The sequence below is a fragment of the Babylonia areolata genome, chromosome 7, assembly GCF_041734735.1.
Source record: "Babylonia areolata isolate BAREFJ2019XMU chromosome 7, ASM4173473v1, whole genome shotgun sequence".
NCBI lineage: Eukaryota > Metazoa > Mollusca > Gastropoda > Neogastropoda > Buccinidae > Babylonia > Babylonia areolata.
The window spans coordinates 21,500,752-21,527,236 of record NC_134882.1 but is presented as its reverse complement, the minus strand read 5'-3'; the positions used below and the strand labels follow the sequence as shown (position 1 = coordinate 21,527,236).

General features: G+C 41.9%; 1 protein-coding gene across 16 annotated transcripts in view; it reads left to right on the top strand.

The window, feature by feature from the left end:
• LOC143283900 (C-Jun-amino-terminal kinase-interacting protein 4-like) overlaps positions 1–26,485 on the top strand; it is a 161,254-nt gene that overhangs the window by 122,274 nt on the left and 12,495 nt on the right. For 9 of the 16 annotated variants that reach the window (XM_076590313.1, XM_076590307.1, XM_076590306.1 and 6 more), the window contains 2 exons: positions 3,122–3,277; positions 14,555–14,599. The exons of 3 other annotated variants lie outside the window; for them this stretch is intronic. In XM_076590313.1, the coding sequence (XP_076446428.1) occupies positions 3,122–3,277; positions 14,555–14,599 (201 nt within the window). The remainder of the gene's footprint in view (positions 1–3,121; positions 3,278–14,554; positions 14,600–26,485) is intronic. 4 more of the 16 variants (XM_076590309.1, XM_076590308.1, XM_076590305.1 and 1 more) reach the window with 2 other exon arrangements.

The window sequence follows — 26,485 nt, the reverse complement described above, 5'->3', positions numbered from 1 at the left end:
CAGTGTGTCTGCTCTTGAAAGCAGGGAACTGCACTATATAAGCCTCCACATAATTATTTTTATTTTAAGTACACCCTGCGATATAGCCAGCCATACACCGTTTTCGGGTGTGGGCATGCTGGGTATTTTGGTTCCATAACCCACGGAACACTGACATGGGTAACAGGATCTCAGACATGCATGTTTGATCTTCTGTTTGTGTATACACACAAAGTGGGTTCAGATACTAGCAGGTCTGCACACATGTTGACCTGGGGACTGGAAAAATATCCACCCTTTACCCACCAGGGGTAATGGGGATTGAACTCCGAAAATCCAGGTGAGAATCCAGAACTGTAACCATTTGACTGCCACACCCATCAAGTGATGGATTCAGCGGCATCATTCTGAAAACCTGAGTGTGACAGGTCAACACCTCCACAGAACAAGGCTGGTCTGTCTTCTGATGACTCCACCCCTGTAGGGATGTCAGTGTGACAGGTCAACACCTCCACAGAACAAGGCTGGTCTGTCTTCTGAAGACTCCACCCCTGTAGGGATGTCACTGTTACAGGTCAACACCTCCACAGAACAAGGCTGGTCTATCTTCTGATGACTCCATCCCTGTAGGGATGTCAGTGTTACAGGTCAACACCTCCACAGAACAAGGCTGGTCTATCTTCTGATGACTCCATCCCTGTAGGGATGTCTGTGACGCTCAAGATTGTGTCATTTTGAAAAGAAGCAACATGAAGGACGATTAGCATGTTGATGCAGGGAAAAGAGTGTCCCCCCCCCCCCCCGGCCCCCCATTCCCCTACATCTAGCCTCCACTCCCCTCACCCCCCTCTCTCTCTTTGCCCCCCATCCCCCACCCCCCCTCCACCCACCTCCCTGTGACCTGTTTTTATCTGTGGTTCATTCACTCCATTTCTTTGTGAGTTTGTATGGAGAAAGATTCCACTCACTCTCTCTCTCTTGTGCTGTCTGTCTCTCTCTCTCTCTGTCTTTAATTCTCTTTGTCTTTCCTCTCTCTCTCTCTCTCTCTCTCTCTCTCTCTCTCTCTCTCTCTCTCTCTCTCTCTCTCTTTACTGTTTCTGTTGTTCCCAGGGACAGATTGGAAGACCAGACAATGTCTAAAAACTTTATCCTTGAGTAATCAAGTTTTCAAATCTTGAATCTTGAATCTCAGTCTTGCTCTCTCTGTGTTTGTGTGTCTCTGTCTCTGATGTTTCCTTCAATTTATTTTGTGTTCCTCATCCATTGCCACATTCATTTATTCCACATGTGACTTGCCCCCCCCCCCCCCCCCCCCCCCCCCTATAATAAAGGCCTTGGAATATTGGGAAGTAAAAAGCGCAGTAATTTGTGGCAAACCTGTTTGCTCCTTCTTTTTTTTTTTTTTTTTAACTTGAAGGGCAAGAGCCAAAATCTTTATGCCCATCTTTATGATTCATTTATTGTCTCTCCCTCTTCTTACCCCCCACCCAAAGAAAAGAAAAAGAAAATATCTGACAAATCCATTTATCTTTCTGATGTGGGAATGTGATGTAAAGGAAATGTGAGAAGGCATAACAGATTTGTGTCCATTTTAGACATGACTTTCATGTCTCTGTGGCTGCCTTCACCTCTACATTCCATCTCGCTCACTACGATCGGCTTCGGATCCACTCTGTTTACGCATACCCAGATTCAAACACTCGACTGTTGGCCGCCGTTCTTTCTCTGTCTCTGGACCTTGCGATTGGAATGAACTTCCTCTTTCGCTTCGTCAAGTCTCCACTCTCAGCTCTTTCAAGTCTGGCCTTAAAACCCACCTCTTTCCAAAATAGTCTCCCTTGTCTGCCCTTCCTTGTCTTTAGTTTCTACAGTTTTAGAGTTATGCATGCGTGTGAATGACTGGTGTGAAAGCGCTTTGATTTGTCTCTGCACAAGATTCAGCACTATATAAATACCTATTATTATTATTATTATGTTCACATGTTTTCTTGTTGATTACATTGTGAAAACCCCATGGTTGTTAATAGCTTCTGCTTGTAAGTGTAGCTTTGTAAACGATCCTTTAGATATTGTTCATATTTACACAGTTCTGCTTGTAACTGTAGGTTTGTAAAGGATCCTTTAGATATTGTTCATATTTACACAGTTCTGCTTGTAAGTGTAGGTTTCTAAACGATCCTTTAGATATTGTTCATATTTACACAGTTCTGCTTGTAAGTGTAGGTTTGTAAATGATCCTTTAGACATAGTTCATATTTACACAGTTCTACTTGTAAGTGTAGGTTCATATTTACTTGTAAGTGTAGGTTCATATTTACACAGTTCTACTTGTAAGTGTAGGTTTGTAAATGATCCTTTAGACATTGTTCATATTTACACAGTTCTGCTTGTAAGTGTAGGTTTGTAAATGATCCTTTAGACATTTTTCATATTTACACAGTTCAACTTGTAAGTGTAGGTTTGTAAATGATCCTTTAGATATTGTTTTTAAAGGTCTTATGTGGTTTGGTTTTGTAGTTTTTTTTGTTGGCAGTTTATCTCCGTGATAAAAGTAAATTTATTGCAGTACTATCAACAGATTATCTTACTGAATAGCTGAATTCTTTTCAGGAACATTATTATCTTAGTTTGATATGGGTTGTGTGGATGGGGAGGGAGTGTTTATTTATTTGCTGCTTTGTGTTTCTATACAAAGTGATGCAAATGTTTTCCTACTTCTTCTCCCAATAGTTTGATGTTTAGATGGAAGCTGCTGAATTTTTTTCTCATGTGTGCGTGTGTGTGTGCGCGCGCATGCATGCGTGTGTGCTTTCGTTTTCTTATTTCACTCCACTTTTCCATGTCGCTGCCTTTGATGTCATCTGTAAAACCACTTACCTTTACCTTGTACGCTTTCTGACTAGTTGTGTTGCTGTGAAAGCGATGTGCAAAAGAATCTAAATGACATCTCTGTCCACCTGTTTCTTTTTCTGTCTACCTCTCTCTTTGTCTCTTTCTCTCTCTCTGAGGACTGTCTCCCCCCCCCCCCCCTCACACACACACACACACACACACACACACACCCGACAAAATCGGCGCCTGCATTTTTTTTGTCAAAACCAACTGTTGTTTGTACACTGGTTGGCTGCTGTGACCATGACAGATCCGAAGCCCGGAAAACAATCACCAAGCAGAGCGTGGGTAGCCACCAGAGATGCCTCTGTCTTGGACAAGGAGGAGGAGGAGAGGGCGGAGGAGGAGAAGGAGGAGAGGGCATCATCCTGGTCTTCGTCTCCCTTCCACCCTCTGCAAGACTCCTGTCAGTTGTGGCTTCTCAGTGGTGTTGTATTTTCTTTTTGCCATTGCCCACAGCTTGTTTTTCCATGCAGGCCTTTCCTTGTGCACGCCCTCTGTATAAGCCAGTAGGACTTTTGTTCCTTCGTGTTAGCAGTTCAGTCATTGTGCTATCCATGTAGCCTGTGTGTAGCCTGTGTAGCCTCTGGTTTGTTTTTCCCCAGGAACTTTGTGTTCTGTACTGACCTGTGTACTCTGTGTGTGGGATCCAAAGGCCTTTGTGTTCTGTACTAACCTGTGCACTGTGTGTGGGATCCAAAGGCCTTTGTGTTCTGTACTGACCTGTGTACTGTGTGTGGGATCCAAAGGCCTTTGTGTTCTGTACTGACCTGTGTACTGTGTGTGGGATCCAAAGTCCTTTGTGTTCTGTACTGACCTGTGTACTGTGTATGGGATCCAAAGGCCTCTGTGTTCTGTACTGACCTGTGTACTGTGTTTGGATCCAAAGGCCTTTGTGTTATGTACTGACCTGTGTACTGTGTTTGGATCCAAAGGCCTTTGTGTTATGTACTGACCTGTGTACTGTGTGTGGGATCCAAAGGCCTTTGCTGTTCTTGATGACTTTTGTATTCTGTAATATCCAGAAGCTATTGTCTGTTCTTGATGACCTTAGTATTCTGTAGTATCCAGAAGCTATTGTCTGTTCTTGATGACCTTAGTGTTCTGTAGTATCCAGAAGCTATTGTCTGTTCTTGATTACCTTAGTATTCTGTAGTATCCAGAAGCTGTTGTCTGTTCTTGATGACCTTAGTATTCTGTAGTATCCAGAAGCCTTTGTTCTTGATGACCTTTGTATTCTGTAGTATCCAGAAGCTATTGTCTGTTCTTGTTGACCATAGTATTCTGTAGTATCCAAAAGCCTTTGTTCTTGATGACCTTAGTATTATGTAGTATCCAGAAGTTATTGTCAGTTCTTGATGACCTTAGTATTCTGTAGTATCCAGAAGCCTTTGTTCTTGATGACCTTTGTATTCTGTAGTATCCAGAAGCCTTTGTTCTTGATGACCTTAGTATTCTGTAGTATCCAGAAGCCTTTGTTCTTGATGACCTTTGTATTCTGTAGTATCCAGAAGCCTTTGTTCTTGATGACCTTAGTATTCTGTAGTATCCAGAAACCTTTGTTCTTGATGACCTTTGTATTCTGTAGTATCCAGAAGCCTTTGTTCTTGATGACTTTTGTATTCTGTAGTATCCAGAAGCTATTGTCTGTTCTTGATGACCTTAGTATTCTGTAGTATCCAGAAGCTATTGTCGGTTCTTGATGACCTTTGTATTCTGTAGTATCCAGAAGCTATTGTCTGTTCTTAATGACCTTAGTATTCTGTAGTATCCAGAAGCTATTGTCGGTTCTTGATGACCTTTGTATTCTGTAGTATCCAGAAGCTATTGTCTGTTATTGATGACCTTTGTATTCTGTAGTATCCAGAAGCTATTGTCTGTTGTTGATGACCTTTGTATTCTGTAGTATCCAAAACCCTTTGTCTGTTCTGTGCTCACCTCATCCCCTTTTTGTATTGTGCATGGCATCCAAAATTCTTTGTGTTCTGTGCCAACCTTTATGTTGTGCATGGTATCCAAAGACATCTGTATTCTGTTTAACCATTGTATTCTCTGTGGTATTCAAAGACTTTTGTATTCTGTGTAAACCATGAAGCCTTTGCTCTGTGTTTGAAGCCTTTGTATTGTATTTATAGTTGTGTATTGTATTACTCTTTTATCACAACAGATTTCTCTGTGTGAAATTCAGGCTGCTCTCCCCAGGGAGAGTGCGTCGCTACACTGAGATCGCCACCCAATTTTTTTTGTATTTTTTTCTGCCTGCAATTTTATTTGTTTTCCTGTTGAAATGGATTTTTCTACAAAATTTTGCCAGGGACAACCTTTTTGTTGCCCTGGTTTCTTTTACATGCACTAAGTGCATGCTGCACATGGGACCATGGTTCATCGTCTTATTTGAATGACTAGCGTCCAGACGAGCACTGAAGGTTTATTAGAGGGGGAGAAAGTACTGGTGACTTTGGCATTCAAACCAGTGTGCTAGATTCTGTTGCTTTCTAGGCAGACGCGTTACCACTTGGCCAACCCTCCACTGTGTTACCCAGGGTCCAAAACAACTTCCCCAACCTCTTCCCATTCCACGTGACGTCCCTGAAAAATGGAAAATGAATATGAGATGGAGATAAGAGGGGAAGGAAGGAGGTTAGTCATTTTGCTTAATGACCAAGATGCAGACTCCATTTCTAAAGGATGTGAATTTATCAAAGTTTGGATACCGGAGACTGATATTGTTAATAAACTCACTGGAGGAGGGGGAAGGGGGGTGAGGGGTGAAGGAGGTCAAGAACATTGCTGGGGTTTATTTTATTTCATAGAGACTTAGATGATATATCACTTGATGCAAGGCATTCTTTGAAGTAAACACAGTTATATCTCAAATTAAATAGTTGTATATATCTCTCCAGATAAGAAAGGTTTTGGGTGGTTATAATCTGCAAGTGTTTACTTGGTGGCTAAAGACAGATAACTGTGTGTGTATGTGTATGTATGTATGTGGGTGGATGGGAGTGCATGCGCACACATGCATGCGTGTGACAGATGGCAAAGCCTACATTCTCTCATGAGGCAGGTGTACTGAACAAGAGTGATCCTCAATCACACACCCACACCCACCCACACACACAAACTGGATGACATTTCCCCCTTGTTCTCTGTCATGGATGGGCAGGGTGCAGTGGTGAGGCCACCAGTCTGTAAATCATGGGTCACAGTGGTGCAGAGTTTGCAGTGCAGTGGTAAGGTCACCAGTCTGTAAATCATGGGTCACAGTGGTACAGAGTGCAGTGAAGTGGTGAGGCCACCAGTCTGTAAATCATGGTCACAGTGGTGCAGAGTTTGCAGTGCAGTGGTAAGGTCACCAGTCTGTAAATCATGGGTCACAGTGGTGCAGAGTGCAGTGCAGTGGTAAGGTCACCAGTCTGTAAATCATGGGTCACAGTAATGGTCCCGAATCATGGGTCACAGTGGTGCAGAGTTGCAGTGCAGTGGTAAGGTCACCAGTCTGTAAATCATGGGTCACAGTGGTACAGAGTGCAGTGAAGTGGTAAGGTCACCAGTCTGTAAATCATGGGTCACAGTGGTACAGAGTGCAGTGAAGTGGTAAGGTCACCAGTCTGTAAATCATGGGTCACAGTGGTACAGAGTTTGCAGTGAAGTGGTAAGGTCACCAGTCTGTAAATCATGGGTCACAGTGGTACAGAGTGCAGTGAAGTGGTAAGGTCACCAGTCTGTAAATCATGGGTCACAGTGGTACAGAGTGCAGTGAAGTGGTAAGGTCACCAGTCTGTAAATCATGGGTCACAGTGGTACAGAGTGCAGTGAAGTGGTAAGGTCACCAGTCTGTAAATCATGGGTCACAGTGGTACAGAGTGCAGTGAAGTGGTAAGGTCACCAGTCTGTAAATCATGGGTCACAGTGGTACAGAGTGCAGTGAAGTGGTAAGGTCACCAGTCTGTAAATCATGGGTCACAGTGGTACAGAGTGCAGTGAAGTGGTAAGGTCACCAGTCTGTAAATCATGGGTCACAGTGGTACAGAGTTGCAGTGAAGTGGTAAGGTCACCAGTCTGTAAATCATGGGTCACAGTGGTACAGAGTGCAGTGAAGTGGTAAGGTCACCAGTCTGTAAATCATGGGTCACAGTGGTACAGAGTGCAGTGAAGTGGTAAGGTCACCAGTCTGTAAATCATGGGTCACAGTGGTACAGAGTGCAGTGAAGTGGTAAGGTCACCAGTCTGTAAATCATGGGTCACAGTGGTACAGAGTGCAGTGAAGTGGTAAGGTCACCAGTCTGTAAATCATGGGTCACAGTGGTACAGAGTGCAGTGAAGTGGTAAGGTCACCAGTCTGTAAATCATGGGTCACAGTGGTACAGAGTGCAGTGAAGTGGTAAGGTCACCAGTCTGTAAATCATGGGTCACAGTGGTGCAGAGTTTGCAGTGAAGAGCCAGGCAGGCAGCAGAGTGGTGTGGTGCTGAGTAGTGTGGTGCTGTTTACTTAGGTAGGCAGCCTCTTGTGCAAATGACTGCAGAGTGCTTAGAGCTTGGTCTCTGACTGAAGATAAATGCTGTGTAAGAACCAGTAAGTAAATAAGTATCTGCATGCTGGCCTTACTATTACCCCCCTGTCTCTGCCTTTGGAACACACTGCTCTCCTGTCTGCTTCAACCGCTATCTTTGCTCCGCAAGTACCTGCTGCTAATTTTTTTTTTTTAATGTTATTTATGGATTGCCAGAGACTTTGCTCTCTCTCTCTCTCTGTGATTTATAGTAGCTCCAGTGGCTTGTTCAAAAGTAGTTTGTGTATGTCTGTTTGTGCCTCTGTGTGTGGGGGGGAGGGGAGGGAGAGGGGTGGGAGAAGGGGATGATTAGTAGATTTGTTCACTTATTCAGTATTAACAAGCAGTGTATATGTCTGTCTCTGTCTCTCCCCTCTTTCCCTCTGTCTCTCTCCCACTCTCTCTCCCTCTCTCTCTCTTTTTCTGTCTCTCCCCCACTCCACCCCCCACCCCCCCCCCCCCCACCCACACACACACACCTCTCTCTGTGTCTCCAAACCTCTGTCATTGCTGTGTATTTAAGAATTCATGTGTTTATTTATTTGCACTGCCTCTTCCACTGGAAGTGGCATGGGCCGTCACTGAATCATCACCCAATCCCTTGTACGCAATGTTCAGTCAGTTCAGATTTCAAACAAAAAAAAAGATTATCATCTGCTTTAAACAATTGAAAGAGAACATGTTCTTTAGGCTCACTGTAATGCAGGGGGTTGAAAGCCAGAAGAGAGTTTGAGCGATTATTCATTAACTGCTGTCTGTCATCAAGGCCTGACTAAGCGCGTTGGGTTACGCTGCTGGTCAGGCATCTGCTTGGCAGATGTGGTGTAGCGTATATGGTTTGTCCGAGCGCAGTGACGCCTCCTTGAGCAACTGAAACTGAAACTGTCATCATGATGTCCTGCCCTCACTGTGTTGATATGGTCTGTGGTTGGTAGACTTGCCACAGCCTTTACAACACTGTGGTGTTGGTGGTCATCCAGTTTTGTGTCATGACACATAAGCTCCCCCAGAAATCAGTAAGCATACTTAGATTTCCATAATTCGAATGCGCATCATCGTCGAGCAGTCCTTAGAGTGGATCTCATCGCCGTATATCAACTTTGTCGATTACGAGAAGGCCTTCGACAGCATAGACCGCGAAACCCTGTGGAAGCTGCTACGTCGCTATGGAGTGCCAGTCAAGCTGGTCAACCTGATCAAGAACTCTTATGAGGGAATGAGGTGCCGGGTGGTCCATGGAGGACAGCTCACAGACAGCTTTGAGGTGAAGACTGGAGTCAGGCAAGGGTGTCTCCTGTCACCTTTCCTCTTCCTCCTGGCAATCGACTGGACCATAAAAACATCAACAGTGGACAGAAGAAACGGAATCCAGTGGACACAACTTGACCAGCTAGATGACCTGGACTTCGCGGATGTCCTGGCCCTGCTTTCCCATAGTCACCAGCAAATGCAGGACAAGACAACAGAGCTGGCAGCCACTTCATCACAAGTCGGCCTCAACATCCACAAGGGCAAGACCAAGATCCTCAAGATCAACACAGCAAGAGAGGACCCAGTCACAGTGCACGGGAGCAAGCTGGAAGAGGTAGAGGCCTTCACGTACTTGGGCAGCATCATCGACAAGCAGGGTGGCACAGACGCAGACGTCAGAGCAAGAATCGGCAAAGCGAGGGCAGCATACTTGCAACTGAAGAACATCTGGAGCTCCTAGGTGTTGTCGATTAGCACGAAAATCAGGCTGTTCAACTCCAACGTCAGGTCAGTCCTTCTGTATGGAACAGAGACATGGAGGACAACAAAGACCACCATCAGGAAAGTGCAGACCTTCATCAACAGCTGCCTGAGAAGGATCCTCCAGATATGCTGGCCCAACACTATCAGCAACGCAGACCTATGGCAGCGTACCAACCAGCTGCCAGCTGAGACGAGATTCGGCGCAGAAGATGGAGATGGATTGGGCACACCCTGAGGAAGCCAGACAGTAACATCACCAGGCAGGCACTGAAATGGAATCCCCAGGGCAAATGGAAGAGAGGAAAGCCAAGAAACACCTGGTGACGTGACCTCGAGGCAGACACCAAGAAGATGGAGCACACCTTGAGACAATTAGAAAGGGCAGCCCAGGACAGATGATTCTGGTGGACTGTTTTGAGCGGCCTATGCTCCAGGGGGAGTGATGGGCATAACAAACTAACTATATTTAGATTTCTTTTTGCCACAGGCATTGCAACAGTATGGTGTTGATGATCATCCAGTTTTGTGTCCTGACACTGAAGTTCCCTCAGAAATCAGAAACTATATTATTTAGATATCCTTCTTTTTTTTTTTTCAAGTGAGTGTGGCTTACCCACCAGTAAAAGAAGAAACAGCAGCAGCCCAATTAACTCAGAACACCAAAGGAAGGCTGATGTCTGAGCATGGTCAGTACAGAAGAGTTGATGTGACCCAAGATAGATGTTCATTCCACACTACAGTAGCAGTTGTTTTTTTTTAAATCGTTCTTCCAGCCCCCTCCCCCCCCCCCTCCAGCCCTGGGACCTGTACGTGTCAGTACATACCTGTACACACTGTACATGTACATACCTGTACACACTGTACACACCTGTCACAGCATCCATCCACTGTGGAGTGAAGGCCCAGTGCTAACACGTCCACCAAGGAAGCCAGAGAATTGGATCACACTGCTTCCAATCCCACTGTCGCCAATATTTTACCCCCCTCCACTAGACCTTGAATGGTGGTCTGGAATACACTATGATATGATAAGATACCATACGATGCAGTTCAGTGCAATACAATGCATTGCAATGCAATGCAATGCAACAGAATGCAACACAACCCTGTACAATACAACACAACATGATACAATACAATCCATGTGCTGCAAAATGCCTCAGACAGGGGACAGTGTTCAGGTGTGTTGCTTTGTTTCCCCTTCTGTGTCTGTCTGCCTGTGTGTGTCTGTCTGTCTGTCTGCCTGTCTGTCTGTATTTCACTCGGGACCCTGCTTTTGCCCTCCCAACACTCTTAGTCCTGACCTCATCCCAATTTTTTTAACACAATGTTTTTTGTTTATCTCTGTGTGTGTGTGTGTGTGCGTGTGTGTGTGTGTGTGCGCGTGTGTGTGTGTGTGTGCATGCGCGCGTGTGTGTGCGTGTGTGTGTGTGTTTTATCTTCATTTTAACGTCTATTCACTATAAGTGTTTTAGACGGAAAGGAGTAAAGAAGTGGATAAAGGAAAGGGAATGCATGTGAATATTAGTGTAAAAAAGTATTCATGTTATGTATCAGAGGAAAAGTATATTATAAGAAAAGGTCTGAAGAGATTGTGGTGTGTATTGAATGAGGTGTCATGGGAAGGTGAATATGTATATGCATATCAACAAGTATTAACCTACAACAATGTAAATATAAATGACAACATTAATTATAACACATCAAAGGAGGATACCAACTGGACTGGAGTTTAAAATTTCTGAAAACATTCCAAGCAATGAATAATCATTCAAAATCTTTTCAGTGGCTAATGAAATATTGGAAGAAAAGTCATCAACTACATCTTGTGGAATTAACTGTCTTATGCTCAGACAATGAATGAGTAGATAACTTAGTTATTTGCTTACTGCATATACATTTTATATTTTTAGAAAATTTTGTATGAAAAGCATTTAAACAAATTCTATACATTAGACTTGTAATTTGTCTTGAATGTGCTGCTGGTGTCAAATTTAGAAAATGTTTGGGATTAGCTGCATTCTTTGTGTTTACACAACATTGGTAATATTGATTATTCGAATCTATAAGTAATTTCTTAAATCGATTTCTAGATACATTTTCTATACAACTAATGCATTCATGTAGATCTAACTGGATGTCAAGTTGTATTGCACCTTCAAAATTACGTGCTGCTCTTCTAGCTGCTTGGTCTACCCACTCATTTGAAGATATTCCACAGTGCGAAGGTACCCAACAGAAAGTTACTTTGATGCACTGTTTTGTCAGTTGGTGAATAATATGTTTTATTTCCATTGTCATCTCAATTCGCTTCTTTGAATTTGGAGATTCTATAGCTTGTAATACTGACTTCAAGTCTACACATAATAAAATTTCACTCACAGTTTTCGGAATGTCTGAAATATAATTTAAGGCCATAAGTATGGCTACAAGTTCAGCTGTGAAAATGGAATATTGTCTACCAATATAGTATAATTTTTCTATTCTAAATGAAGGAATTACAAAAGCCGCTCCTGAATTACCATCTTCTAGAACAGATCCGTCTGTGTATATTTTTAGACAATTCGACTATTGATTTTCTGTATGGGAGAGCACTTCAGGTTTTAACAAATATGGTGACTGGTTCTTGGATAAATCTGTATAATCCATGTCAAAGGTAGCTTTACACTGCTCCCATTCAGGGACTGGTGAAAAAGTAGGTATTTTTGCAATTTGCTTGTCTTTTGATTCCATAGCACTAATGATATCTGATGCAAATGTATTAATGGATGTCATAGACTGTATCGTCTTTGCTCTTTTAGCAAAATCTTTTTGTGAACTCAAATTAGCTTCTTTTGAAAAGATTTCATATGCGAGAGATTTGATAACGAATTTCGCGGCAGAAGCTTTCCTTTGTTCATCAAGAGATATAACACCTGCTTCTCTGTAGGTCCCTAAATTTGATGTAGGAATGGGTACACCTAGAGCGAGTTTATAAGCCTTACAATCGATGCTTTGCAGCTTCCTTAACAAGTGCAGTGGAGCACTGAAAAATACCTCTTGAGCATATGTCAAGCGTGAACGATCGAGAGAGGTAGCGAGAGATATCAACGCTTTGGTATCTTGCCCCCAGTGCTGTTTACAAATTATTTTAAGGAAATTTAGACCTTTTCTTGCTTAGTTTAGTATATAGTCAATATGATAATTCTACGAAAGCTTTGAAGAAAGATAGTCTCCCAAAAATTTAACAGATTGTGTATATCTGATGATAGTACTATTTATTGTAAACATGGGGAGCTTTTCTGGGTCTGATCCTGTATTAAATAGCATCATATTTGTTTTTTCTAAGGACAATGATAAGCCATTTTCTGTCATAAAGTTGCTGATTTTATCAAGTTCCCGCTGGTATATTTTCTTTATGTAATTCAGTGTCCTAGTAGGCGTTTTATTTTTCATTGTCACCTTCATCCATAAACAAAAGTCATCAGCAAATTGAACCAAGACTGTATCTTTAGCTAGTTTGGTAGGTAGATCTGCTAATAATATATTGAATAAAATCAGCAAAATTACTGATCCTTGTGGTAACCCCATGTGTAATTGTCTGGGGTTTGAGTAGGTATTTCCTATTCTTACTTGTATAAATCTATCTGATAAAAAAACTTCTAATATAATCATACATGTTGCCTGTGATACCGATATTTTTCAGTTTATATAAAAGTCGAGTGTGCCACACTTGGTCGTATGCTTTTTTCACATCAAAAAAAGTTGCTCGTACGTTTTTTCGCCTTGCAAACTGTTGCTTTACCTGTGTAGTCAGTTTGATTAGATGTTCTAGTGTGTGTGTGTGTGCTTGTGTGCGCGCGTGTGTGTGTGCGTGTGTGTGTGTGTGCGCGCGTGTGTGTGTGTGTGCGCGCGCGCATGCGCGCACACGCGTGCTCGTGTGTGTTAAGTCCAGTTAAACCTGAGAAAGAAAAAAAAGGACACCATACTTCCTGAAATTAAATAGTCGTTGCCATCTGCTATTGCCACAATCATCTTCCATGACCGTTTCATAATCATTACCATCATTGTTGCTCACCTATCTGTCAGCTGTCAGTTCAGTTATTCTCTCTCTCTCTCTCTCCTTATTCTCTGTCTCTGTCTTTCTCTCTCTCTCTCTCTCTCTTGCTTTTTCACTCTCTACGTTCATTAGCTGCAACTCTCACATTCACTCATATGTATATGTGGGCTTTTTACGTGTATGATGGTTTTTCCCCTGCCATATCTATTTCATTGATAAGCTGCTGCGGGAAGGTGGCAGAATGGTTAAGTCGCTCAGCTGCCAATTCAGAAAGCTGTGAGGGTGTGGGTTTAATTCCTGCTCTCGCCCTTTCTCCCAAGTTTGCCTGGAAAATCAAACTGAGCATCTAGTCTTCCGGATGAGACGATAAACTGAGGTCTTGTGTGCAGCACGCACTTGGCGCACTGAAAAAGAACCCACGGCAACAAAGTGTCGTCCTCTGGCAAAATTATGTAAAAAGAAATCCACTCTGATAGGTACACAAACGTATAAGCATGCACTCAAGGCCTGACAAGCGCGTTGGGTTATGCTGCTGGTCAGGCATCTGCCAAGCAGATGTGGTGTAGCTTATATGGATTTGTCTGAACGCAGTGATGCCTTCTTGAGAAATTAAAACTGAAACTTCAGGTTCATGTCAAGGGCTGACGGCTTGGAGGTCTGTTAAATCCTGTCAGTGACAAATCACAGTGGGTGTTATTTAAACCTATCTGAAGCATAGCAGACAGAAGTGTGTGTGTGTGTGTGAATATACTATCCATGTTTTTGAAATTCTATTCTTTCTTTTATTGTTAAGATGAAGGCATATTCTTGACACAACTGTCTTTTTTCCATGTCAAGTCATCATGCTAATTTTGTCACATATAACCTTGTGTTGTTTGGCTTGAATAATGCAGTATCAAGTAATGCTGAGTGTGTGTGTGTCTGTGTGTGTGTGTGTGTCTGTGTGTTTGCATGTGCACAATGCATAGTGTGTGTCATGTGTGTAATATCAGTTCAGTTGTACTTGCATATTGTATATGTTTGTATTTGAGTTTGTATAAATATGTGTATGTTTGTATAATGATATGAAAGATAATGAATATTCAGTATGATGTTTGTACACATGTATATATTTGTGTACATAAGATATTGTGAAAGTGTTCAGCATTTATGCGTTCTTGGGAGTTATGTTCTTAATACTTTGTTGTTGATATTTTCTTTTTAATATTTCTTCTTTTTTCTGATGCATGCTGTATGAATTGCTGGTTATTTTTCATCTTTGTTGTTTTTGGGGGGGTTGTTTTTTTCTTTTCTTTTTCCCTTCAGTGTTTAATTTCTGTGCTTACTGATATGTTTGCTTGTCCGTTTCATATTTCAGTCGATGAAAGATTATCTTCTGGAAGAACTTCCTCAAAAATATCTGGTTTGCAGACTTTGTGTATCTGTTTTCACCCATATGCTTTTCTTCCTTTTTTTTTCTTTTTTTTTTTCTTTTCCTGCTTTGTTTATTTCAGTTTTTTGGGTTCAGTTCTTTCAGTTTACTTATGCTTACGGTAACTGTCCTTTTTTCAGTTTACATTGGTTACACATAGAAACCTAGGAAAATAATTGTAAACTTAAGAGATAACACTTAGAGTTAAAAAGATGTCAGAAATATGGAGGGAGGGGAGGGGGGAGAGAGAGAGAGAGAGAGCACTGAACGCTGAACACTTTAATGTCAATAGCTTTACAGCCCTAATGACATGAGGGGACATACTGCAAATAACAACCTGTAACAGTAGTAATCATGCTGATGAAAACCAAATCCAAAACTAAATCAATATGAGAGAGAGAGAAGAGTAGAGGATTGTACAGAGAGAGATGAAAAGAGGAAGAGAGATGAACATAGGAGAGAGAGAGAGAGACAAAAAGAGGAATAGAGATGAACATTGGAGGAGAGAGAGAGAGATGAAAAGACGAATAGAGATGAACATAGAAGGAGAGAGAAGGGAAGAGAGAGAGATAGATTAACATAAGAGGGGAGAGAGATGAAAAGAGGAATAGAGATGAACATAGGAGGATATATATATATATATATATATATATATATATATATATATATATATATATGAACATAAGAGGAGAGAGAGAGGGGGGATCAAAATAGGAATAGAGATTAACATAGGAGGAGAGAGAGAGATGAAAAGAGGAATAGAGATGAACATAGGAGGGGAGAGAGAGGGGGGGAGCATAAGAGGAGAGAGAGAGATGAAAAGAGGAATAGAGATGAACATAGGAGAGAGAGAGAGACAAAGAAAGAAAGAGAGAGAGAGAGATGAAGATAAGAGGAGAAAGAGAGAGAGATGAACATAGGAGGAGAGAGAGAGAGAGATGAAAAGAGGAATAGGGATGAATATAGAAGGGGAGAGAGAGAGAGAGAGATGAACATAGGAGGAGAGAGAAAGAGAGATGAAAAGAGGAATAGGGATGAATATAGAAGGGGAGAGAGAGAGAGAGAGATGAACATAGGAGGAGAGAGAAAGAGAGATGAAAAGAGGAATAGGGATGAACATAGGAGGAGAGAGAGTGATGAACATAGGAGTAGAGAGAAAGAGATGAAAAGAGGAATAGGGATGAACATAGGAGGAGAGAGAGAGAGATGAACATAGGACGAGAGAGAGAGATAGATGAGCATAAGAGGAGAGAGAGAGAGAGAGATGAAAAGAGGAATAGAGATGATCATATGAGAGAGGGGGGGGGGGGAGATCAGAGAGAAAAATGGAGGGGGAGGAACAGAGAGATGAAGAGAGGTGGGTAGTTAGGAGAGAGTGGCACCTTTTGGGAGGAAAACTTGGATGCTAGGAGATAGCGGCATCATTTGGGGAGAGGAAAACTTGGATGTTAGGAGAGAGTGGCATCATTTGGGGAGAGGAAAACTTGGATGTTAGGAGAGAGTGGCATCATTTGGGGAGAGGAAAACTTGGATGTTAGGAGAGAGTGGCATCATTTGGGGAGAGGAAAACTTGGATGTTAGGAGATAGTGGCATCATTTGGGGAGAGGAAAACTTGGATGTTAGGAGAGAGTGGCACGATTTGGGGAGAGGAAAACTTGGATGTTAGGAGAGAGTGGCATCATTTGGGGAGAGGAAAACTTGGATGTTAGGAGATAGTGGCATCATTTGGGGAGAGGAAAACTTGGATGTTAGGAGAGAGTGGCACGATTTGGGGAGAGGAAAACTTGGATGTTAGGAGATAGTGGCACGATTTGGGGAGAGGAAAACTTGGATGTTAGGAGAGAGTGGCACCTTTTGGGGAGAGGAAAACTTGGATGTTAGGAGAGAGTGGCATCATTTAGGACAGAAAAACTTGGATTTTGAAATCAAGTGGGTGGGGAGAATATTTGCAGTGTTAAAATAGTTTAAAATAATTTGCAGTTTTCTGAATTCATTTGATGTAGCTGCTGTCATGAACAGTGTGGTGAAGTATTCTCTGGCTTCCATTGTTGTCTGGTTTATAATATTTCATTATTTAATGCAGCAAATACTTGGCAAGTTAAAGTTGTTATGTTTCTCTGCTTCCAACAAGAACAGCATTGCAAATATACTTTGCTTGAACTTCTGCTGATGTTGTACCGCTGCCGGTTACATAATGCAGATCTTTGCCTGCACTGATTTTATAATTATAAGCAGGAGACAGGTATTGTACAGATTATATTGTATTGTATCAGGTGTTGTCACAACAGATTTCTCTGTGTGAAATCCGGCCTGCTGTCCCCAGAGAGAGAACATTGCTACATTTCTTTTCTTTTTCCCCCCCTCTTTTTTCTGTCTGCAAGTGTATCTGTCTTCCTGTCACAGTGGGCTTTTCTCCAGGAACAACCCTTTTGTTGCCATGGGTTCTTTTAAGTGTGCTAAGTGCATGCTACATGCATGACCTTGGTTAATCGTCTCATCCGAATGACTAGCACTCAAGGTGTAGTGGAGGGGGAGAAAGTACTGACGAGTGAGGGCTTGGAATCTGTCTCAGATTTTCTGGCTTCCTGGGCAGACATGTTAACACTAGCTTCCTGGGCAGACATGTCAACACTAGCTTCCTGGGCAGACATGTCAACACTAGCTTCCTGGGCAGACATGTCAGCACTAGCTTCCTGGGCAGACATGTCAACACTACTAGCTTCCTGAGCAGACATGTCAACACTAGCTTCCTGGGCAGACATGTCAACACTAGCTTCCTGGGCAGACATGTCAACACTAGCTTCCTGGGCAGACATGTCAGCACTAGCTTCCTGGGCAGGCGCGTCAGCACTTGCTTCCTGGGCAGACATGTCAACACTAGCTTCCTGGGCAGACATGTCAACACTAGCTTCCTGGGCAGACATGTCAGCACTAGCTTCCTGGGCAGACATGTCAGCACTAGCTGTGACAGTGCAGTTTGGGCTGACCATGGGTGTGTGAATGATGGAATGTTATCTTCTTATGTGGAGCAGTTGTCATGGCTTGCTACTGGGCAATGAGTGTCCAAAGGGTGTTGACAATATGCATGGTGTGACTGTTCCCTTCTTGATAAAAGTCAGAATATAATAAATCCATGAACACACTCACACACACACACATACACACACACACACACACACACACACACACACACACACACACACACACAGGCTGGGTATCTCTCATCAGAGACATGTAATCAAGGGGTTGGGAAAGAGGAAAGGTAATCAGAGATATGTTAGAATAATTTGCCATTAGCCATAAGTTCTCCTAAATTTCCTACCTGAAAACTGTTAGGAATCTCCAAAGCACCTGGCCATTAGATGCTTCCATTACAGGTAGAACTGAAAGTCTGATCTCTGGTGGACACCTGTTCCTTCAGACACTTACAGACTTTGTTGGCTGATGCTTCAGTTCCATATTATCTTATTTTCTGCACTTTTCTTGTTGCTTTATTTTGTCTGGGTTTCTTTGTCTTCTTCCTTATGCCTTGATGTCAGCCTGGACTCGTGCTTTGACTTGAAAAGTGTGGATGACGGAAGAAGCTTTGAACCAGTGACACAAAAGCCAGAGTGACACAGTGATGATGATGGTTTACTTTCGTTTTGCACTTTTATGCAAGCTCTAAGCACTTTACAAATCCAGTACTGTGATATGAATTGAATAAACACATAAAATGAAATACAGACATGTATAGATTGATAAACGTCATATACACACAATCATTGATTCTATAAAAGTACAGTTAACAAGACCAGTAGATCTGTACAACAATTGTAACACTCCACCACACATACACAAAAATCCAAGTATAGGTCAGAATCTCCTTTCTTTCCGACATGCCCAAGGTATCAAAGCAATGATTTCTTATGAAACTGATTTCTCAGTATGGCAGGGTTCATTCTCAGCAACAAACATGTCTGTAAATGTCATCATACAAGCATTGACATCTTTTCTTTCTTTTGGCATCATGTACTGGCCATGTCAAACTGGTGCAGTCTGCTAGTTTGCTGTTCTGTCAACCAAATTTTCTGTTGGCTGATAAATTTATTTTGGTGTGAAAGACACCTTAATACAAACATTGGTGTCTTTCTTTTGGTGTGAAACACACCTTAATACAAACATTGGTGTCTTTCTTTTGGTGTGAAACACACCTTAATACAAACATTGGTGTCTTTCTTTTGGTGTGAAACACACCTTAATACAAACATTGGTGTCTTTCGTTTTGTGTGAAACACACCTTAATACAAACATTGGTGTCTTTCGTTTTGTGTGAAACACACTTTAATACAAGCATCGGTGTCTTTCTTTTCATGTGAAACACACCTTAATACAAGCATCGGTTCTTTCTTTTTCTTTCTTTCTTTGTGAATAACATAATAAATACAAACATTGGTGTCTTTCATTTGGTGTGAATGACATAATTAATACAAACATTGGTGTCTCTCTTTTGATGTGAATGACATAATACAAACATTAATGATTTTCATCTTCATTCATTTCTTCTTTCAACTGGTAAGCACAAACCAGAAGGGAAAACAAACCTTGCAGTGCGTGCCTTAATCATCTGAACATGTTTCAGATGAGAATCAAAGATACCTTACTAACGTGACTGTTGATGTCATCCTCTCTACAAAAATATCTTTCTAATGATCTGTCATTTGCCACACTTTGTTTACCTGTCGTCCCTTCTTCCCAACTCACAGCTTTTACAGCAGTACTGTCCTTATGCTGAGGTTTGAATATGTCGCATTTTTGTTTTGGTCTCTTTTGGGGTTGTCTGAAATTAATCAGCCAGAACAAACTACTGAATGCAACTGCTTCCATTTCTGAGCAAGACATTGAAGTTGACACAAGTAGCAGTCATTCAGGCTGGATTACAGCAAAGAAATGATTGATTCTGTTGAAGTTAGGGACATTTTGATCGACCTGTTTATTCTGATACACTTTTAATCCACTTGGTTGATTCTGATACACTTTGGGACATTTTGATAATTGATTCTGATACACTTAGGGACATTTTGATGATTGATTCTGATACACTTAGGGACATTTTGATGATTGATTCTGATACACTTAGGGACATTTTGATGATTGATTCTGATACACTTAGGGACATTCTGATGATTGATTCTGATACACTTAGGGACATTATATATATATATATATATATATATATATATATATATATATATATATATATATATATATATATATATATATAAGCACACACATGAATATATGTGTGTATATGACACACACATGAATGTACATATCTGTCTGTGCAAGTTAGAGATATATGTATTTATGAATGATGAACACTTCTGTATAATTTGACATCCTTGTGTGTGTGTGTGTGTGTGTTTGTACAGATGTGAATATGAAACAACAAAACTGTTTCATATGAGGAAGTAGGGAATAAGGTATAAGGAAATTAATAATCAGTTTATTTCTGTTTATTTACTGAGAGATATTTTGGGTTGAGTTTGGAAAAAGCAATGAATGTTGGGGAATGTGTGGACAGTCTGTTTTTGTCTTGTGTCATCGTTTTATAAACTTATGTACTTGTAACGCACTGCATTTTGTATCACGCACATTTAACTTATGATCCAATGACACTGCTGAAACAATGTAGAACAACTGGGTTTTTTTAATGCTGAAAACTTCCAGAGGCTTTTGAGCTTGCTTCAGCACACACTGGAATGCTTTTCAAAAGGAGGGAATATTTTCATTATTCCAATCTGGTGCACAGCAAGTGGCTTCTAGCTTGACTTTGTCAGTACAGGGTTCTAGTTTTTCTCTGTGTGTGTGTGGTGTGTGTGTGTGTGGTGGTGTGTGTGTGTGTGTTGCCTGTCTGCCTGCTTTTTCACCCTGTGCTGTTTGCTTACTTGTCACAGCTGGTGTGAGCTGCATTGATTTTTGTTTCTACCCCTGGTCTTTTCCCCATTTAATTTATGCAGTGTGATATATATATATATATATATATATATATATATATATATATATATATATATATATATATATATATATATATATGTATATATATATATATATATATATATATATGTATGTATATGTGTGTGTGTGTGTGTGTGTGTTCATACAGGGATTGTGGAGGGGAGTAGGAGAAATACTTCTGTTGTTGTTTTCTTGGGGGGGTAGGGTTGTTTTTTTTTTGGTTTTTGTTTTGGTTTTTGTTTTTTTACAGGCTGCTGTGTTTTATTTATTTAGAAGTTTGGTCACACACATGTACATGTATGTATGCACAAGCTGCCCGGATGTAGTAAGCAGCAGTGTGTTGTGTCTTTGACGCCCAGCCCCCACCCGCCACCACTCAATCACCCTCAACACCCACCCCACAACACAGGACAGTCCCTTTCACTATCCTTCTCTGAATATGTCATCTCTCTGACAGCCCCTTTCACTATCCCACCTCTCTGAATACTTCATCTCTCTGACAGCCCCTTTAATTCACTATCCTTCTCTTAATACTACATCTCTCTGACAGCCCCTTTAATTCACTATCCTTCTCTGAATATGTCATCTCTCTGACAGCCCCTTTAATTCACTATCCTTCTCTGAATACTACATCTCTCTTACAGCCCCTTTCACTATCCCACTTCTCTGAATACTTCATCTCTCTGACAGCCCCTTTAATTCACTATCCCACTTCTCTGAATACTTCATCTCTCTGACATCCTCTTTAATTCACTATCCTTCTCTGAATACTTCATCTCTCTGACAGCCCCTTTAATTCACTATCCCACTTCTCTGAATACTTCATCTCTCTGACAGCCCCTTTAATTCACTATCCTTCTCTGAATACTTCATCTCTCTGACAGCCCCTTTAATTCACTATCCCACTTCTCTGAATACTTCATCTCTCTGACAGCCCCTTTAATTCACTATCCCACCTCTCTGAATACTTCATCTCTCTGACAGCCCCTTTAATTCACTATCCCACCTCTCTGAATACTTCATCTCTCTGACATCCCCTTTAATTCACTATCCTTCTCTGAATGATTCATCTCTCTGACAGCCCCTTTAATTCACTATCCCACCTCTCTGAATACTTCATCTCTCTGACAGCCCCTTTAATTCACTATCCCACTTCTCTGAATACTTCATCTCTCTGACAGCCCCTTTCACTATCCCACCGCTCTGAATACTTCATCTCTCTGACAGCCCCTTTAATTCACTATCCTTCTCTGAATACTACATCTCTCTGACAGCCCCTTTAATTCACTATCCTTCTCTGAATATGTCATCTCTCTGACAGCCCCTTTAATTCACTATCCTTCTCTGAATACTTCATCTCTCTGACAGCCCCTTTAATTCACTATCCTTCTCTGAATACTTAATCTCTCTGACATCCCCTTTAATTCACTATCCTTCTCTGAATACTTCATCTCTCTGACAGCCCCTTTAATTCACTATCCTTCTCTTAATACTACATCTCTCTGACAGCCCCTTTAATTCACTATCCTTCTCTGAATATGTCATCTCTCTGACAGCCCCTTTAATTCACTATCCTTCTCTGAATACTACATCTCTCTTACAGCCCCTTTCACTATCCCACTTCTCTGAATACTTCATCTCTCTGACAGCCCCTTTAATTCACTATCCCACTTCTCTGAATACTTCATCTCTCTGACATCCTCTTTAATTCACTATCCTTCTCTGAATACTTCATCTCTCTGACAGCCCCTTTAATTCACTATCCCACTTCTCTGAATACTTCATCTCTCTGACAGCCCCTTTAATTCACTATCCTTCTCTGAATACTTCATCTCTCTGACAGCCCCTTTAATTCACTATCCCACTTCTCTGAATACTTCATCTCTCTGACAGCCCCTTTAATTCACTATCCTTCTCTGAATACTTCATCTCTCTGACATCCCCTTTAATTCACTATTCTTCTCTGAATACTTCATCTCTCTGACAGCCCCTTTAATTCACTATCCTTCTCTGAATACTTCATCTCTCTGACATCCCCTTTAATTCACTATCCTTCTCTGAATACTTCATCTCTCTGACAGCCCCTTTAATTCACTATCCCACTTCTCTGAATACTTCGTCTCTCTGACAGCCCCTTTCACTATCCCACCGCTCTGAATACTTCATCTCTCTGACAGCCCCTTTAATTCACTATCCTTCTCTGAATACTACATCTCTCTGACAGCCCCTTTAATTCACTATCCTTCTCTGAATATGTCATCTCTCTGACAGCCCCTTTAATTCACTATCCTTCTCTGAATACTTCATCTCTCTGAGAGCCCCTTTAATTCACTATCCTTCTCTGAATATGTCATCTCTCTGACAGCCCCTTTAATTCACTATCCTTCTCTGAATACTACATCTCTCTGACATCCCCTTTAATTCACTATCCTTCTCTGAATACTTCATCTCTCTGACAGCCCCTTTAATTCACTATCCCACTTCTCTGAATACTTCATCTCTCTGACAGCCCCATTAATTCACTATCCTTCTCTGAATACTTCATCTCTCTGACAGCCCCTTTAATTCACTATCCTTCTCTGAATACTTCATCTCTCTGACAGCCCCTTTAATTCACTATCCTTCTCTGAATACTACATCTCTTTGACAGCCCCTTTCACTATCCCACTTCTCTGAATACTTCATCTCTCTGACAGCCCCTTTAATTCACTATCCCACTTCTCTGAATACTTCATCTCTCTGACAGCCCCTTTAATTCACTATCCTTCTCTGAATACTTAATCTCTCTGACATCCCCTTTAATTCACTATCCTTCTCTGAATACTTCATCTCTCTGACAGCCCCTTTAATTCACTATCCTTCTCTGAATACTTCATCTCTCTGACAGCCCCTTTAATTCACTATCCTTCTCTGAATATGTCATCTCTCTGACAGCCCCTTTAATTCACTATCCTTCTCTGAATACTACATCTCTCTGACAGCCCCTTTCACTATCCCACTTCTCTGAATACTTCATCTCTCTGACAGCCCCTTTAATTCACTATCCCACTTCTCTGAATACTTCATCTCTCTGACATCCCCTTTAATTCACTATCCTTCTCTGAATACTTCATCTCTCTGACAGCCCCTTTAATTCACTATCCTTCTCTGAATACTTCATCTCTCTGACAGCCCCTTTCACTATCCCACCTCTCTGAATACTTCATCTCTCTGACAGCCCCTTTAATTCACTATCCCACTTCTCTGAATACTTCATCTCTCTGACAGCCCCTTTCACTATCCCACTTCTCTGAATACTTCATCTCTCTGACAGCCCCTTTAATTCACTATCCCACCTATCTGAATACTTCATCTCTCTCTCTCTGACAGCCCCTTTAATTCACTACTTCTCGGAATACTTCATCTCTCTGACAGCCCCTTTAATTCACTATCCCACCTCTCTGAATACTTCATCTCTCTGACAGCCCCTTTAATTCACTATCCCACCTCTCTGAATACTTCATCTCTCTGACATCCCCTTTAATTCACTATCCTTCTCTGAATGATTCATCTCTCTGACAGCCCCTTTAATTCACTATCCCACCTCTCTGAATACTTCATCTCTCTGACAGCCCCTTTAATTCACTATCCCACCTCTCTGAATACTTCATCTCTCTGACAGCCCCTTTAATTCACTATCCTTCTCTGAATACTTCATCTCTCTAACAGCCCTTTCACTATCCCACTTCTCTGAATACTTCATCTCTCTGACATCCCCTTTAATTCACAATCCCACCTCTCTGAATACTTCATCTCTCTGACAGCCCCTTTAATTCATTATCCCACTTCTCTGAATACTTCATCTCTCTGACAGCCCCTTTCACTATCCCACTTCTCTGAATACTTCATCTCTCTGACAGCCCCTTTCACTATCCCACTTCCCACTTCTCTGAATACCCCTTTAATTCACTATCCCACTTCTCTGAATACTTCATCTCTCTGACATCCCCTTTAATTCACAATCCCACCTCTCTGAATACTTCATCTCTCTGACAGCCCCTTTAATTCACCATCCCACTTCTCTGAATACTTCATCTCTCTGACAGCCCCTTTAATTCACTATCCCACTTCTCTGAATACTTCATCTCTCTCTCCTCTTCGTCTTTCTCCCTGTGGTGTCAGTATTGTGTGCCAACAACAATGGTCTGGGGATGTTCAATTGTTCCTTCATATTTTCAAACAACGTCTGGTCGACATTCAGGAATGGTCCAGGGCTATTGGAGACAAAGAGAGATATTCACATTATCAATCATTTAAGATTGTCTTTGAGAGAGAAAATACTGGTATTTACTGCTTTAGAGTTGCTCTCTCAGATCAGGCTTGGTGTACTTCCTGTCAGTAATAATATCCATTGTTACAGCAATTAGAACCAGAAAAGATGCTGCCCCCTTTTGTATCTCAAAAACTGAAAATGAATTACATTCTTTGTTTGAATGAGCAGTGTATGCAGATCTAAGGGAAAAAAATTTCCTAAGATTCAAAGAAAGTTCCCACTTGCATATTGCTCCAAGCAGACTATGGCGCACATAGGCATTATCTGTCTAAATATATATTTCATGATATCAAGAAAAGGTCTCGTATGATCAATGGTGATTACTGAACTGATGCTTTCAACACTGATTTCATACCTTCTATATATTTGATTTGTCGATATTGGTGAATGTATAAGATTATAATAACACTACAAACATGGTGTTAAAATGCTTAAGAAATGTCAGATGTACATTATAAACATGTTTATTATTATTATTATTATTGTGTGTGTGTGTGTGTGTGTAATCGTTAAAGAAGTTTGTCAGCCTTTGAATTTGTGCCGGCTGAACAATGATCATTTATAACCAAAACATCCCATACGACTTTTTATCAGCATGTGGAATTCTGTTGAGATTTGCCAGCCTGCTAATTCATAATGTACAGTGTCCTTGCTGTTGATGTGTTTATCCAGATTGTACCCCCTCCGACCTCCCCCCCCCCCCACCGCCCCTAGACCCTGCCCCTCAGACCCTGACCCTCAGACCCCGCCCCCCCAAACCCTGCCCCCCAGACCCTGCCCCCCAAACCCTGCCCCCCAGACCCTGCCCCTCAGACCCCGCCCCCCCAGACCCTGCCCCCAGACCCTGACCCTCAGACCCCGCCCCCCAAACCCTACCCCCCAAACCCCGCCCCCCAGACCCTGACCCTCAGACCCTGACCCCCAGACCCTGCCCCCAAACCCTGCCCCCCAGACCCTGCCCCCAAACCCTGCCCCCCAGACCCTGCCCCCCAGACCCTGCCCCCAAACCCTGCCCCCCAGACCCTGACCCCCAGACCCTAGACCCTGCCCCCCAGACCCTGACCCCAGACCCTGGCCCCTTCCCTTGTATTTATATAATGGCCTATGGCCGATGTACAATAAAGTGTGTGTCTTCTCTTCTGTACATTTGTCTAACTGTACGTAAAACGTGCCATCTAGTTGCCATTCAGTATCCATTTGTGGAGGGGTTAAAAGAGGTGTGTGTGTGTGTGTGTGTGTGTGTGTGTGTTATAATCAGTAAGATAGCTGAGCCAAAGTATATATCATTGTGGAAAAGCATCATTTAGATCGCCGGGTGGAGCTGAGTGTAATAAGCTGTTGGCATTGGCCCAGAAAGTCAAGTTGTTTGATGCCGGGGGTCTTGGGGGAGAAAGCATCACGGTCTATCCATAATTGATACCACCTGCCGTCATTATCGCTAACTACAAGCATCGGGCGTCAGTGTTGTTAGCCTGTACAGCCAGCTGTTTCTGTTTGGTTCTCTATCTATCAGTGTGTGTGTGTGTGTGTGTGTGTGTGTGTTCGATATGTTTGAGTTGCTTCTTGA